Source organism: Melanerpes formicivorus, unplaced genomic scaffold (assembly GCF_026170545.1).
Source record: "Melanerpes formicivorus ecotype bairdi unplaced genomic scaffold, bMelFor1.0.p_v2 SCAF_57, whole genome shotgun sequence".
NCBI lineage: Eukaryota > Metazoa > Chordata > Aves > Piciformes > Picidae > Melanerpes > Melanerpes formicivorus.
Genome location: NW_027142409.1, coordinates 2,096,645 through 2,111,208, shown reverse-complemented (window position 1 = coordinate 2,111,208; position 14,564 = coordinate 2,096,645). Strand labels below are relative to the sequence as shown.

The 14,564-nt window shown below is 37.3% G+C and overlaps 1 protein-coding gene across 2 annotated transcripts in view; it reads left to right on the top strand.

The window, feature by feature from the left end:
- APOB (apolipoprotein B) overlaps positions 1-13,802 on the top strand; it is a 42,874-nt gene extending 29,072 nt beyond the window's left edge. Inside the window, exons 26-29 of one of the 2 annotated variants that reach the window (XM_068161329.1) lie at positions 304-7,881; positions 8,660-8,774; positions 9,594-9,777; positions 10,916-13,802. In XM_068161329.1, the coding sequence (XP_068017430.1) occupies positions 304-7,881; positions 8,660-8,774; positions 9,594-9,777; positions 10,916-12,538 (9,500 nt within the window). In that variant the 3' untranslated portion in view covers positions 12,539-13,802. Of the gene's footprint in view, positions 1-303; positions 7,882-8,659; positions 8,775-9,593; positions 9,778-10,915 lie in introns of those variants that run through there. The other variant, XM_068161330.1, reaches the window with a different exon arrangement.
- The last annotated feature ends 762 nt before the right edge of the window (positions 13,803-14,564 follow it).

Below are 14,564 nucleotides of genomic sequence, written 5' to 3'. Positions count from 1 at the left end.
CACTCTAAATGAAGCATGATAAAGAAAACCTTAAACCCAAGAATATTAGATATGGGTTATTCTTGAGAGTCCATTATCTTAATCTACATTTTAATAATGATATAAGTTTATGCAACCTTACATAATTTTATTTAGTAGAGTAGGATAGTGATTTAGCTTATTCATAGTTCAAAACATTGTAAATATTCAGGATTTACTGAACTATTTTGGCCTTTAGAGTAAAATGGTATAATATCAATAACTGCAATTCAAGCAGTAATATAAAAGTTTATTGACATATTTTTCTCCTTTCTCCTATTTCAGGTGCTGGAGAAGCATCATATGGTAGAACTGGATTCACTTGTGCATATGAAAATCACCTGAAGCACAGACTCTTAACATCAGATTTTAAGTTGGCCAGGACAAAGAGTCATGAACCTAATCCAGTTGCAAACTACACCATATCACTTACAGCATCCAGTACTCTTGGTGCTCAGCTTTCATTTTCCAGTGATATTGTTTGTGAAAAGGCAAATAATGTGAACATCAATAACGTTAACATGGAGGGACAGCTGGAAGTGGCTTCTGTCTTTGCAAGAAGTGTTTACACTCTCTCAAGCTCATACAGTGAAAAGAGACAGATTTGGGAAGGAAAATCAAATCTGAAGTTGGATTCTTCTTACCTTCAGACTACCAATCAGATATCTGGCAGATACAGTGATGATTCATTTTCCATTACTTCCATTTCTGATGCACAAAATGGACTACTGAAGAACACAGCTTCACTGAAGTATGAAAAGTGCCAGCTGAAAATTACATCTGAAACAAATGGGAGATATCAACATATTGCAGGTGTCAACAAGCTTGAATTAATTTTGTCAAAGAAGCTGGCAGCTCTCCGATCTGAGTCCCAAGCCTCTTACAAGCAAGCCCAGTACTATGCCTTGTTTGCAGGTTCTCTCAATTCCCAGGATCTTGTTTTCAATGTTGATATCTCTATGACTGATCAAAGGAATCGAGTTGCACATAAATCATCGCTCAATGTCAATCAATACGGTCTAGCTAGCAGTGCAACCACAAATGTGCAGTTCAGTCCCTTGACAATGCATTGTGAAGTGAATGCCAAACTTGATACTGCTGGAGGCTCCATGTCACTATCCTCTTCTGGGCGCTATGGTAAAAACAGCGGAAAATTCAACCTGGGTGGAAGAGTGAGTCTAATGGAAATAACAGTGGGAAGTGAATATCAGAGTACAGTCCTAGGTGTGGACAACAAGCATGTTTTAAATTTCAGAGTTAATAGAGAAGGACTCAAGTTTTCAAATAATTTGCAAGGATTGTTCAAAGAGGTCAAGCTGGATTATACAAATGACTTGAATATTCCTGGCTTATCCTTAACGTTTGCTTCTAAGTTAGACAACAGCTTCGGCTCTGACAAGTTCCACAAGCATGCTTTTGACCTGCAACTGCAGCCTACCTCACTTACAGCTAAACTAAGCAATAATATTAAATACAGTAAAACAGAAGTTTCCAACAAAGCAGAACTGCTTCTTGAGTTTCTGAAGCTGAACTTGGGTGGCAATATCAGAGGAGCCTATGGAGGAGATGAAATAAGGCATACCTACACCATTACATATGCTGATCTAACCTCAAACCTTAAATCAGATACAGTTGCAAATATTCAAGGTGCAGCAGTGACTCACAGGGTTAATCTGAATGTGGCAGGACTTGCTTCCACAGTTACTATGAACACAAACTGTGATTCCAAATTTCTCCATTTCGCCAATGTCGTGCGTTCCACCATGGCCCCATTTACTATCACTACTGACGTTCATACCAGCGGTAATGGAAAGCTTATTGCTATGGGTGAGCACACAGGAGACGTTTACAGCAAATTCCTACTTAAAGCAGAGCCTCTTGCTTTCACTTTCTCCCATGATTACAGAGGATCTAGCAGTCATAGCTTGAAGTCTAGAGGACGATACACTACCCTGCTTGATGACAAAGTTCATGTGCTCTTTACTCCATCCGAGCAGTCAAGTGCTTGGAAATTCAAAAGTCAGATAAACAATAATGTTTATACACAAGATCTCAGTGCTTACAACGATGCGGAAAAAGCTGGTGTGGAGCTTAGTGGAAGAGCTTTAGCAGATCTCTCTGTAATGGATACATCAGTCATATTACCATTTACATCTGAAAAAGTTAATTTAATTGACATATTTGGCCTCAGGAACAGTGTGTCAGAGCCTCAAGAGTTCAGCATCTCTGGCTCTGTGAAGTATGACAAAAATAAAGATATCCATGTTATTAACCTGCCATTCTTGAAACATTTGCCAGTTTACCTTGAACAAATCAGAGGCACCATTCTATCCACACTGCAGGCCATACAAAATTACCTGAAAAGCATTAACATAGAACAACATATGAGAAAATACAAGTCAACTTTGGATAAACTCCCCCAGCACATTAATGATTATGTGGAAAAATTAGATATGAAAGGCAGAGTTAAAAGCATGAAAAATAATTTGGTTGCTTTCACAAAGGACTACAGAATAACATCTGATGATCTCCAAATTATGCTGGAAAAAACCATGGACAATCTTCAAGAAATACTATTTCAGCTGCAGGCCTATCTGATACAAATTGAGCAATATATCAAGGATCATTATGAGAAGTATGACATTAAAGCACTTATTGAACAGCTTCTTGACCAAATAGTTGAAACCATGGCAGCTTTAGATAACAAATATAAGATAAAAATTATTGTAGTTGACACTATTCAAAAACTGCAATTTTTTTTCCGCCAGTTTCACCCTACCAAAATTGGAAGCAGCACTTTGGCTTGGATTAAAAATGTAGATGATGAATACCAGATTACAACTAGGATGCAGGAAAATCTGGAAGAACTCAAGATTCAGATTCAGAATATTGATGTCAGGAGCTTTGCAGAAAATTTGAAACAGCAGATTAAAAGCTTTGATGCTAAAAAAGTTTTAGAAAAATTGAAGCGTTCATTACCAGTTGAAAAAATTAGTGAAGCTCTTGAACAAATCAAAGACTTCATTCTGAACAGGATGGAGGAGTATGAAGTGTCTGAGAAAATCAGCACTTTTCGAAGTCATGTGCACAATCTGATTGTAAAATATGAAATAGATAAGCAGGCACATTTTTTAATGGACAGAATGGTAGAACTGCTTAACCAGTACAGAATAAAAGAAACTGTCCAGAAACTGACCATCTACTTGAAAAATATTGATGTGAAAACATGCTTTGATAAAGTTGTTGCTTTTATTGATGATGCTGTCAAGAAAGTGCAAACCTTTGATTATGAAATGATGATAAAGGAAGTCAACAGGTTCCTTGACATGATTATTAAAACACTCAAATCATTTGACTATAACCAGTTTGTTGATGACACAAATAAAATAATCCAAGAAATTACCCACAAGATAAATGAAGAACTCAGAAATCTAGAACTTCCACAGAAAGCAGAAACACTGAAACAGTATATGAGAGATTTTAGAGCTGTGATTTCAAAATACATGGAACAGCTAAAGGAAACCAAGCTTGCTGCAATAATTAACTGGTTCAGGGAGCTCATAAACTCAACAACATTTGCAAATCTTAAAGCCAAGGTAAATGAATATCTGGAAGACCTGCGAGAGAGGATTTCTGAAATGGATATTTCCCAGGAATTCCAGTGGTTTCTTCAGAAGATAAGCCAGTTCTACAATTCTGTTGTTGTACACATTTCTGACCAGTGGAACATAGCTTTGAAGAAAATCATTGCTTTGGCTGAAAAGTATGATCTAAAAAATTGGGCTGAAAATATAAAGCAGTTTGTAGAAACAGGATTTAGAGTCCCTGAAATCAGAACTGTTATAGTTACTATACCTGCCTTTGAGGTTAGTCTCCGAAGTCTTCGGGAAGCAACATTTCGAACACCAGACTTCATTCTTCCAATGACTGATTTGCATATCCACTCCTATGAGATAAATTTTAAGAAACTTAAGGACATGAAAATCCCAATGGAATTTACTACCCCAAAATTCACAGTTGTAAATAGCTTTGAAGTTCCTTCCTGGAAAATTGACTTGAATGAGATTAAACGTCAGATAGTGGCAATAATAGACAAAGTAGTTTCTGGCGAATTTCAGTTGCCTGCAATTGGTTTATATTTTAAAGATCTGAAGATGAAGGATATGCCTTTTTCTGACATTTCTTTTCCAGAAATACAAATGCCTCAGTTTCAAATACCTGAACTGTTGGTTCCAAAGCTAAATCTAAATGACTTCGAGATTCCTAACATGAAGATACCAGATTTTGAGCTTCCACATATCCCACATGATGTGACTTTCCCTACATTTGGCAAATTATCTGGTGCTTTCAGAGTCAACTCTCCATTCTTTACACTATCTGCACATGCTGAGGTTCATAATACTACAAAATCAGCAAACAGTCCAGAGTTTGTAACCTCCCTTTCAGCTCAAACAACATCCAAATTAGACTTTCTAGTTTTTAGTGTTATTGCAGATTCACGTCTCTTGGCTCCTGAGATGAGGCAGCTGAACCTTAAAAATTCCATGAAGGTCAACCACAAGTTCCTTAAAGCTGATCACACCAATGAAGTGGTATTTTTAGGGACGTCGATAGAAGGTGAAGCTGAAACCAGAGCAAACTTTTATACAACAAAATATTCAATAGAACTACAGAACAATTTAATGGTCAAGATGCAAAGAAAAATTTGGATGCAGAGTGGAACAGCATATTCCCACAGACTGAATATTCCACAAGCTGATTTCTCCAGCCAGGCTGATCTGGTCAATAATATGACAACAGAGGTAGAAGCAGGACATATATCTTTTACCTCCACTGGTAAGGGGAATTGGAAATGGGCTTCTCCTAATTTCTCTGATGAAGGCACTCATGATTCACATGCCACTTTCAGAGTTGAAGGCCCCATTATTGCATTTTCTGCTAACAACAGAATAAATGATAAGTACCTGAAAGTCAACCAAGCTATCAAGTATGAATGTGGTTTTCTAAATTATGCAACAATTCAGATTCAATCTGAAATTGAGTCACAGCATGTGGGACACAGCGTTCTCAATGTGAAAGGCACAGGACAGCTTGGAGGAACGAAAGTAGAATTAACAGGCTCTCACAATGCTCGTCTCAATGGACGGATTACTGGAACTGTAAATAATGAGTTATCCTTCTTGGCACAGCCTTTTGAAATTCGTTTATTAACAAACAATGATGGAAATGTGAAAATCAGCTTCCCAATGAAACTGACTGGCAAAATTGACTTCCTGAATAACTATGGTTTTGCACTGAGCTCCTCTGTTCAGCAGATCAGCTGGCAAGCTATTGGCAGGTTCAATCAGTACAGATACTCCCATAATATATCTGCTGGCAACAATGATGACAAAATTGAAGTTCACCTTGATATGAATGGAGATGCCAACCTTGACTTCCTAAATATTCCTCTAACCATTGCTCAGCTTCAAGTTCCCTACACTGGAATCAAAACTCCTCAGCTAAAAGATTATTCGCTATGGGAAAAGGTAGGCCTGAAACATTTACTGAAGACAACAAGACAATCCTTTGATTTAAATTTAAATGCTCAATATGACAAAAACAAAGATATGCATGTAATCCCACTTCCTTTAGCAGCAGTGCATGAAGCATTTAATAAATACATCATTTTTTTTAACAGGTATTTTGAGAAAGGAAGAAACACTGCTTTAGATTTTCTCACTAAGTCGTATAATGAAGCCAAAACAAAATTTGACAAATACAAAATACAGACATCACTAAACAAACTACCACGGACCTTCAGGATTCCAGGATACACCATTCCAATTGTCAATATTGAGGTTTCTCCTTTTACTGCTGAGATGCCAGCCTTCGGTTATGTGCTCCCAAAAGAAATAAGCACAAAAGGTTTCACAGTCCCATTTTTTGGCTTTTCAGTACCATCTTACACACTAGTCTTCCCTTCTCTGGAACTTCCTGTTCTTCATGTTCCACAGGATCTACGCACTCTAAAGCTCCCTAGATTCAGAATCAACAGCCCATCAAATCACATCTTAATTCCTGCCATGGGAAACATCACTTATGACTTCGCATTTAAATCTAGTGTGATTACTTTATCTGCAAATGCTGGACTGTTCAATCAGTCAGATATCATTGGGCACCTCGGTGTCTCATCCTCTTCTGTTATTGATGCATTGCAATTTAAACTGGACGGTTCAACAAGTTTGACCAGAAAAAGGGGTTTGAAGTTGGCCACAGCATTGTCCCTGAGCAATAACAAATTTCTAGGAGGAAATCATGACAGCACTATTAGTCTCACAAAGAGAAACATGGAAGCTTCAGTGGCAACAAATGCTGAAATCAACCTACCAGTTTTAAAAATTAATTTCAGCCAAGAACTTTCTGGAAATACTAAGTCTAAACCCACTCTTTCCTCAGGGCTAAAATTAACTTATGACTTTAATACTCCTAAATATGGCACAAGTGCTAAGGGAAGAGTTGCTCACAAACTTGCTTTGGAGAGCTTTACATCTTATGTATCAGTAGAAACTTCTACAAATGCAGATATTGATGGAGTATTTTTCACTGGAAATTCATTTTCTGGAAGTCTAGACCATGAGGCAAACAGCTATTTGAATGCCAATGGAGCTCGGTCATCTCTCAAGCTTGAGGCTCACTCCAAAGCAGATGGACTCTGGAACAATGAAATGAAGGAAATCCTTGCAGTTGAAGCATCTACACATCGTGTGTATGTGGTCTGGGAGCACAATGGGAAGAACTATGCACGTTATACACCTTTCTCAACAACAGGAGCTCAGAGATGCAAGGCCACCTTAGAGCTGGCTGCTTGGGTTATATCAGCAGATCTTCAGATTCAGGCCACCCAGCCAAATTCCTTCCTGGATGCAGCCTCAGTTAATGAAGTTGTTGCAGTAAAAATCAGCACTATAAACCAGAAAGTTGCATGGAAGGGTTCAGCCCAAATTCAGTCAATATCTTTCAGTCATGATATGCAGTTATTAAATGAAGAATCAAAGGCAAAGTTTGATATTTCTGGATCCTTTGAAGGGTACATGGACTTCCTCAAAAACGTGAAGTGTCCCATTTCTGAGAAGAGCTTATGGGATATCTTGAAGTTGGATGTCACTACCAGTCCTGACAGAAAACAGTACTTAAATGGTTCAGCAACCCTTGTGTACACAAAGAGTGATGATGGTTACTTTTTCCCCATACCTGTGAATAAGCTGACTGATGGCTTCACTTTCAATATTCCTGAGCTACACCTAAAGGCTCCAAGCCCCGTTCTCAGCACTCCAGGGTTCAGAGTTCCTTTCACCACTCTCCAGGTCCCAGCTTACACCATTGACTTGCGCAACATAAAAATTCCACAGACACTAAACACAATGCCATTTGATGTCAACTTACCAACACTGCTGAAACTAAGATTCCCCAAAGTGGATGTAGGAGCCAATTACATTACATTAGAAGAATATAAAATACCATATTTTGAGGTGACAATACCTGAATATCAAATAACTATGTCTCAATTCACTCTTCCAAAGATTATTTCTCTTGGCAATTTCCAGGTAGATCTGGATGAAGTAGCTAATAAGATTGCAGATTTTGATCTGCCTACAATTGCAATTCCTGAACAGAAAATTGAGATTCCCCCTCTCAAAATATCCTTGCCTGCTGGAATTTATTTCCCATCATTTGGTGCTTTGGCTGGATCTTTCAAAGTTGCTTCCCCTTTGTACAATGTCACCTGGGCAACAGACTTAACAAACAAAAAGGACTCTTTTGAACAGTCCATTGACTCAACCTGCAGCTCAACATTGCAATTCTTGGAATATGACTTGAATGGTAAGATATTGAAATTCTGTATGCCATAATTTGGGGATGAAGACCAAATACTGGGTCTTTTCAGAATTTATTTTCTTCCCCAAAGAACTTTGCATGTGGTAGTGCTGCTGTCTGTCTAACATTAATGCTAGATTATAGTTTTATCACCAGCATTTATTTCATAAATTATTATCAGAGTCTCAGTCAGTCGCCTTGAAGGCTGTTGTCTATATATATGGCATACTAATGGAATATTGTGGGGGAAAAATAGAAAATATCTCTTTTCTGTGTAGAAGTGTTTTACTTTGAATTGTGAACAACATAACATTCCCCTGTTACTTATGATGGCAGGGTGGATTTTTATCTTACTCAATTCAGATAAAGAAATACCAAAACTTTCTTTAGAAACTAAGAATATTTGATTTAAGAAATTGTTTCAACTCAGAAAACTGTGAAGTCCTATATAGCATTGAGTTCTAGACTTTCTAATAATACTAAAAGTACACATCTGAATAAAATTCTAAGCTCTCAAGAAATTAGAATCCCCATTTAAGATCTGCACAAATGCAGTCATGTTGCTCTAAATACAGAGAAAATCTGAATTTTAAAATACCCCACTTGAACAAGTATTTTAATATCTTTTTATCTGGGGCTTTGTGAGCATTGAGCTTCTTAATGCATATTTTTACATACTACTGAAACACCACACAACTGGCCATCTAACTGACAACTGGATATGTATTTTGTATTGTTTCCTGCTAAATTCTGGAAATACACACCTTTGAAATCTTTTTCATAGTTATTTCAAACTACAAATATGAAGAAGGCAACTTCATTGTGAAGACAACTGGCAGCTTTTCACATCGTGACATGAGTGCAAACTACAAGGAAGATCTTACTCTTTCAGGAATTAGGTAAATATTTGCTCTAATAATATAATTTATATCAGACAAAATTGTCAATTATCTATTGTTGCTTTGATCTCTAATGCCCCAGAGTGCTTTGCTGTAATTAGTAAAGACCTATGAAGCTACCCTGTCATTTTTGGCTGTGCAGTCTTCCCTCTTGAAGTAGCTGGAAATCTGTTCCTTCTCAAAATGTCTAGAATACCTTTTCTAAGCAGTCTCTTTTCACAAAACTGCTGTGATATAAGCAAAGTATTTTATAATCAGAACAGTTCTAGATCTGATCATTGACATAGGGTTTTTTAACGGTTGATCGCTTTGTTACCACAAACCATTAAAGAGTAAATTTTATTCACAAGTATTGGTACTAGGGATGGCAGAGTTGGTGGTCTAACTGAGTATTTTGATCTCTAAGTGTTGTGCTGATACTTCCAAGGGACAGAGCCTGTGAACACAAGAACAAATGCAGATTAAAAATGCTACCTGTACATGTGTTGGTGGAAAAAAAATGCAGTCAGCTTGTAGAAGCCTGTAGAAAGCTGACAGTGGTACAGCTACAGGTTTTGTTTTGCTGCACTAATTTAATGAACAATCTCAACAGAGCTCAATACAATTTTATCTACAACTGGAAAATTGAAGTGACGTGACAGTTTCAAAGTGTTAGACTAAATCCTAAGAAATGTGGCTAAGAAAGCCCTACATTTTCTTTTGATGACAAAAGCATTGTTTATGTACCTATAGATAATAGGTGACATTGTATCTAAACATGCTGCATTGAGCCTGTGCTTTGTGCATTCCTTCATAGCTGTGTATTCATTGTCATTGTAGAGTCATAAGCAACACTGCATCACTAGACGTCATCAGCCCGGCTTTCACAGACGTTCATATAAGTTATCAAGAGACTGGCAGGAGCATATCCATGTCAATATCATCACCCTCTTCTGGGACCTTGGGCTACGTCATTGAAACAGACACTGACATTCTAACAGCAAAAGTTTACTACCGAACTCAGGTAAGTTTGATATGAACAATAAAAATCAAAAAAATTGAGTATGGTCGGAGAAAAACATCCCTTTCAAAGATTTAGTATGCTTATGTTAAGATATACATTAACCATCCATTTCTCCACAGAGAAAGAAGTATATTATCAGGAATTAAAATGTTTATTTCCTACACTGGCCTTTCCAGTACTAAAAGTAGCGTCTGTGTGAAAAGGCTGTTTCAGCTCCTCCACGTGGTTAATTTTGCACTCTCCTATAATGAAGAAGACACAGCCAGTGGCAGTTAAGTGCAAAGCCACATTTAGATATGCCACCCATAGGGTTTAATGTACATCCACCAGGCTACATATAATTACTACAAGATTCACCATTGTAAGCATCAGGACACTGGAAGACATCAGACTGTCTGCAGAATACCTTTTTCAAACCATTAATATATCATAATACATCAAGAGAATAAAAACCTTACTAGATTTGCTGACACAACATGCTGTTATTACTGGCATACTACAACAATTTAAAATTTAAAATCTTACCTTGAAAGACTTTATACTCAGTTTAGAAACCACAACCAATTCATAATTCACAATTTACTACTGAAAGATGGAAATGTTATTTATTAATTTATTTGTGTTAACATTCTCATTCAAAGATCTTTAATTACTTTGAGTAACACTCTAAGTAGTCTCATTTATTTAAATTATTACAAAATTAAATACTCTTTTTGAATCCACTTTTTGAATTCACTTTAATAATGAGTAGAAAGCTCATTTTCCCACATAACACACATGCCTTATGAGCCATGGTAGGGATGTAATACAAAGGAAGGAAAAATAAACCAGACTAGGTTATGTTCTGATCTCATTGTTTGAAGAGGGGAAAAGCAGCTTGATGCAAAAGAATTTCTTCCAAAATAACCTTTCAAGATAAGAACAAACATGCAGTAGACAAAATAGACACAGACAAACAAAAAAGACACACAAAACAAAAAAAAGCCAACCCAAAAACACACACAAACCCCAATAGTATAGCTGTCCTAATACAGAACAGAAATTAAGATGCAGAATGAGGTTTAAATACATTCATAACTAATATTGAATTTGTTTTACATGCAAGCTACCTTTTTCTTCCCCTTTTCTATATTTTCAGTCTGCTCCTCAAAAGGACATTGACATACTAAAAGGTGAGATATCTTTCAAGAAAGGTGACCAGATCCAAATAAAATTCAACTGGAAAGATGATGCTGCCAAAGACTTGCTGTTGGGTCTAAAAGAAAAACTACCCAAGATGACGAACACAGTCTATAGGTATGTTAATTGGTATCATAAGGAGCATACGGGATTGGAAATTAGTGCTGCCACCTTAAAGATGAAAAATATCATGCAGAATAATGCTGACAAAGCATACACATTTGCTGTAAAACAAATAGATCAAATAGATGCTCAGTTTTGCACAGCTACCAGTGAAGCCTCTGGCAAATATCAAGAGATGAAGGACAAAGCTAAACAGCTGTATCAAAAAGCAGCAGATCAAGCTGAACACTTTGACTATCAAGGAATGAAATCAAAGCTTTTGGCTGCTACAATTGACATAATAGAAGAGTATCACAAGAAAATAAAACACTTAATTGACTCAGCCATTGAATTCCTGAAGACCACAAAATTCCAGGTCCCTGGGCTGTCTGACAAGTACACTGGTGAAAAAATATACCGTATAACTACAGAAAAGGTAGCAAAAAGTGCTGATTTATGCCTTTCAAAACTTCAGGAGTACTTTGATGCCTTGATTGCAGTTATCAGTGATCTGGAAGTCAGAGTTCCCGCTTCTGAAACAATTCTTAGAGGTTGTAATGTACTTGATCAAATTAAAGAAATGCTAAAACATGTGCAGGAAAAAATCAGGCAAACATTTGCTACTCTTCAGGAAGTGGACTTTGCAGGCAGGCTTAAGCAACTGAAGCAAGTAGAGCAACAAGTTTTCCAGAAGGCAGAAGAAATGGTTAGAAGCTTGCAATCAAAAAATTGTGAAGATATCAAAGTCCAAGTGCAACAGCTGTACAAAGATGCAGTGGCTTCAGATTATGCACAGAAACTGAGATCCTTGGCAGAAAAAGTTAAAAAATACATTTCTCAGTTTAAAGATTTTAGCCAGAAGACATTCCAGGACCTTTCAGAAAATCTGCTCCAGCTGCTCCTTTATGTAAAGGCATTGCGGGAAGAGTATTTTGATTCAACTACACCTGGATGGTCAGTGAAATACTATGAGGTGGAAGACAAGGTACTAGGATGGCTGAAGAATCTCATAGATGCGTTAGTGGACTGGCACAGGAAATATGTTGGAGATGTTGCTGACTCTGTTACACGCCTAACAGAACAAGTAAGAGAGACGGTGGAAATCTACAGCCAGGAATATTATGACCTGATAACTGATGTTGAAGGAAAAGGAAAACAGAAGGTTGTGGAGCTCTCATCTGCTGCTCAGGAAAAAGTCCAATATTGGTCTGCAGCTGTTAAAAGGATAATCAATGAATGTAACAAGCAAGTCAAAGAAAAACTGCAGGAGGTCTGTGGGCAGCTTAGTAATTCCCAAGAAAAGCTAATCAGTGAGGCCAAAAGGTTAATTGATCTCACTATAGAAAATTACTCTGCAGTCCTACAGTATATCTCAGAGCTTCTTCGTTGGCTTGAACAAATAACAGCTGAAAGCATAAAGCCATATATAGCTACTCGTCAAGGAGAGCTTAGAATAGATGTGCCCAAACCATTTGACTAGCAGTCCATTTACCAAACATCCCAAAAAACCAGAGGCACTCAGGAGAAAAGTGGAACAAACATGCACACTGATTCAGAAAGGCATTGAGCAAGGCTCCAAGAAATGGGAAGAAATGCAAAGATCATTAATGAACAACTTGCCTCTGAGCAACTGAGTCTTCAGCAGATTATGGAAAATATACAGCAGCATGTGAAAACCTGAGTGAACACATAGAAGAGGAGAGGTAATAAGTTCATACCTCAATGTATTTAAAACAACAGCAATCAGCGTACTGGAGCTTCAGGTAGATCCTGTTTGAATCAGAATTTGTAAATGAAAACTGAATAATCTACGCTAGGTTATTTTAATAAGCTTAATAAAGACAATAAATGAGTTCTTTATTACATTTTTGTGTCATTCATTACAGCTACTTTTACTTGGGCCACAGGGCTTAACCCAACAATTGTGTAGGTCAATGGGAAGTCTTTGCTTTGAATTCACTGTATATTGGATCAAGCAAATAATGTGCAATACATATTGTAAATAGTTACAAAAGCTACGGAGTACAGAGAACAAACAGGTTTTCAGATAAAGGTCACATTCATCAGCCAGCTGAAGAACAACTTGGAAACACATCTATTACATTCATAGATAAGTTTGAAAGAAAAGAGCATGTACAAAAATGCAAAGAAAAAAATAATGAATTTTTGAAATGACATTAAAATGGAAAAAAAAAATCCCATAGAAATATAAACTCATATAGAAATATGAGTCCTGGGAAACTGCAGATCATAATACCAATGTTCTGTTAAGAAAAATAGTTTTCTGAAAACCAATGCATAAAATTATGTTATGCATTGTAGATGGGTTTTCTTTCTACTGGCTAATTTATAATTCAGAAATACAGGGGTTTCTTACCTGTTTACCCATGATATTTCTGAATTTACATCAAGTTATCTAGCTTCAACTTACCATGAATTTAGTTAACTGTCAAGTTTTCACTGACATTACTGTGTATGCTAGGAGTCAAAAGGTTTTCACCTCGTCTCCTAGACTGAAGCTAGAGCTCATTTAAATGAATTTTCCATTTAAGTAATGAATTAAAATAATGTTGAAGAATTCATTCACAAAATAGAACTACCTTTGAGTGGAAAAATGTGTTGACCTGTTACAGTTTATTTTCAGTTGTTGGAATGCTATATAGATAGTCCTTGAGAAAGGCATGCTCGGGCTGAAATAGTGTTGCCTTTTTGAGAATAAACTCTTTACCAAACAATATTAGAAATGTTGTGTATATGTCTGTTTGATACAATTAATTCACTCTGTAATACAATTGTTACTTGTTCATTAATGGGCAAACAGAGTCTCTGTTTTCATCCCATGGTGTGATTGATTAGAAACATGAAACAAAGGCGCTCCAGTTTACATAGATTAACAGATTTAGAGATTGCATTGGGTTGGAAGGGACCCTCAAAGGTCATCTTGTCCAACCCCCCTGCAATGAGTAGGGACACCTCCAAGCAGATTAGGCTGCCCAAGGCCACATCAAGTCTGATCTTAAATGTCTCCAGGGACGGGGCCTCAATCACATCCCTGGGCAACCTGTTCTAGTATTTTACCACTCTCATTGTAAAGAAATTCCTCCTTATGGCCAACATAAATCTACCCTGATCCAGTTTAAAAACATTGCCCTTCGTCCTATTCCTAAAAGCCATTCTAGACAATTCTTCCCTAGCCTTTCTGTAGGTCCTCTTCAGAGATGAAATGCAGCTATAAGGTGTCCCCAGAGCCTTTTCTTCTCCAGGCTGAACAGCCCCAATCCTTTCATCTTGTCTTCACAGCAGAGGTGCTCCAGACCTCTGACCATTTTGGTGGCACTCATCTGGATCTGCTCCAGCAAGTCCCTGTATCTCTTGTGTTGGGGGCCCCAGAGCTGGAAACAGTACTCCAGGTGAGGTCTCACCAGAGCTGAGTAAAGTGGCAGAATCACCTCTCTTAACCTGCTGGCCACACTTCTTTTGGTGCAGCCAGGATATGATTTGCCACA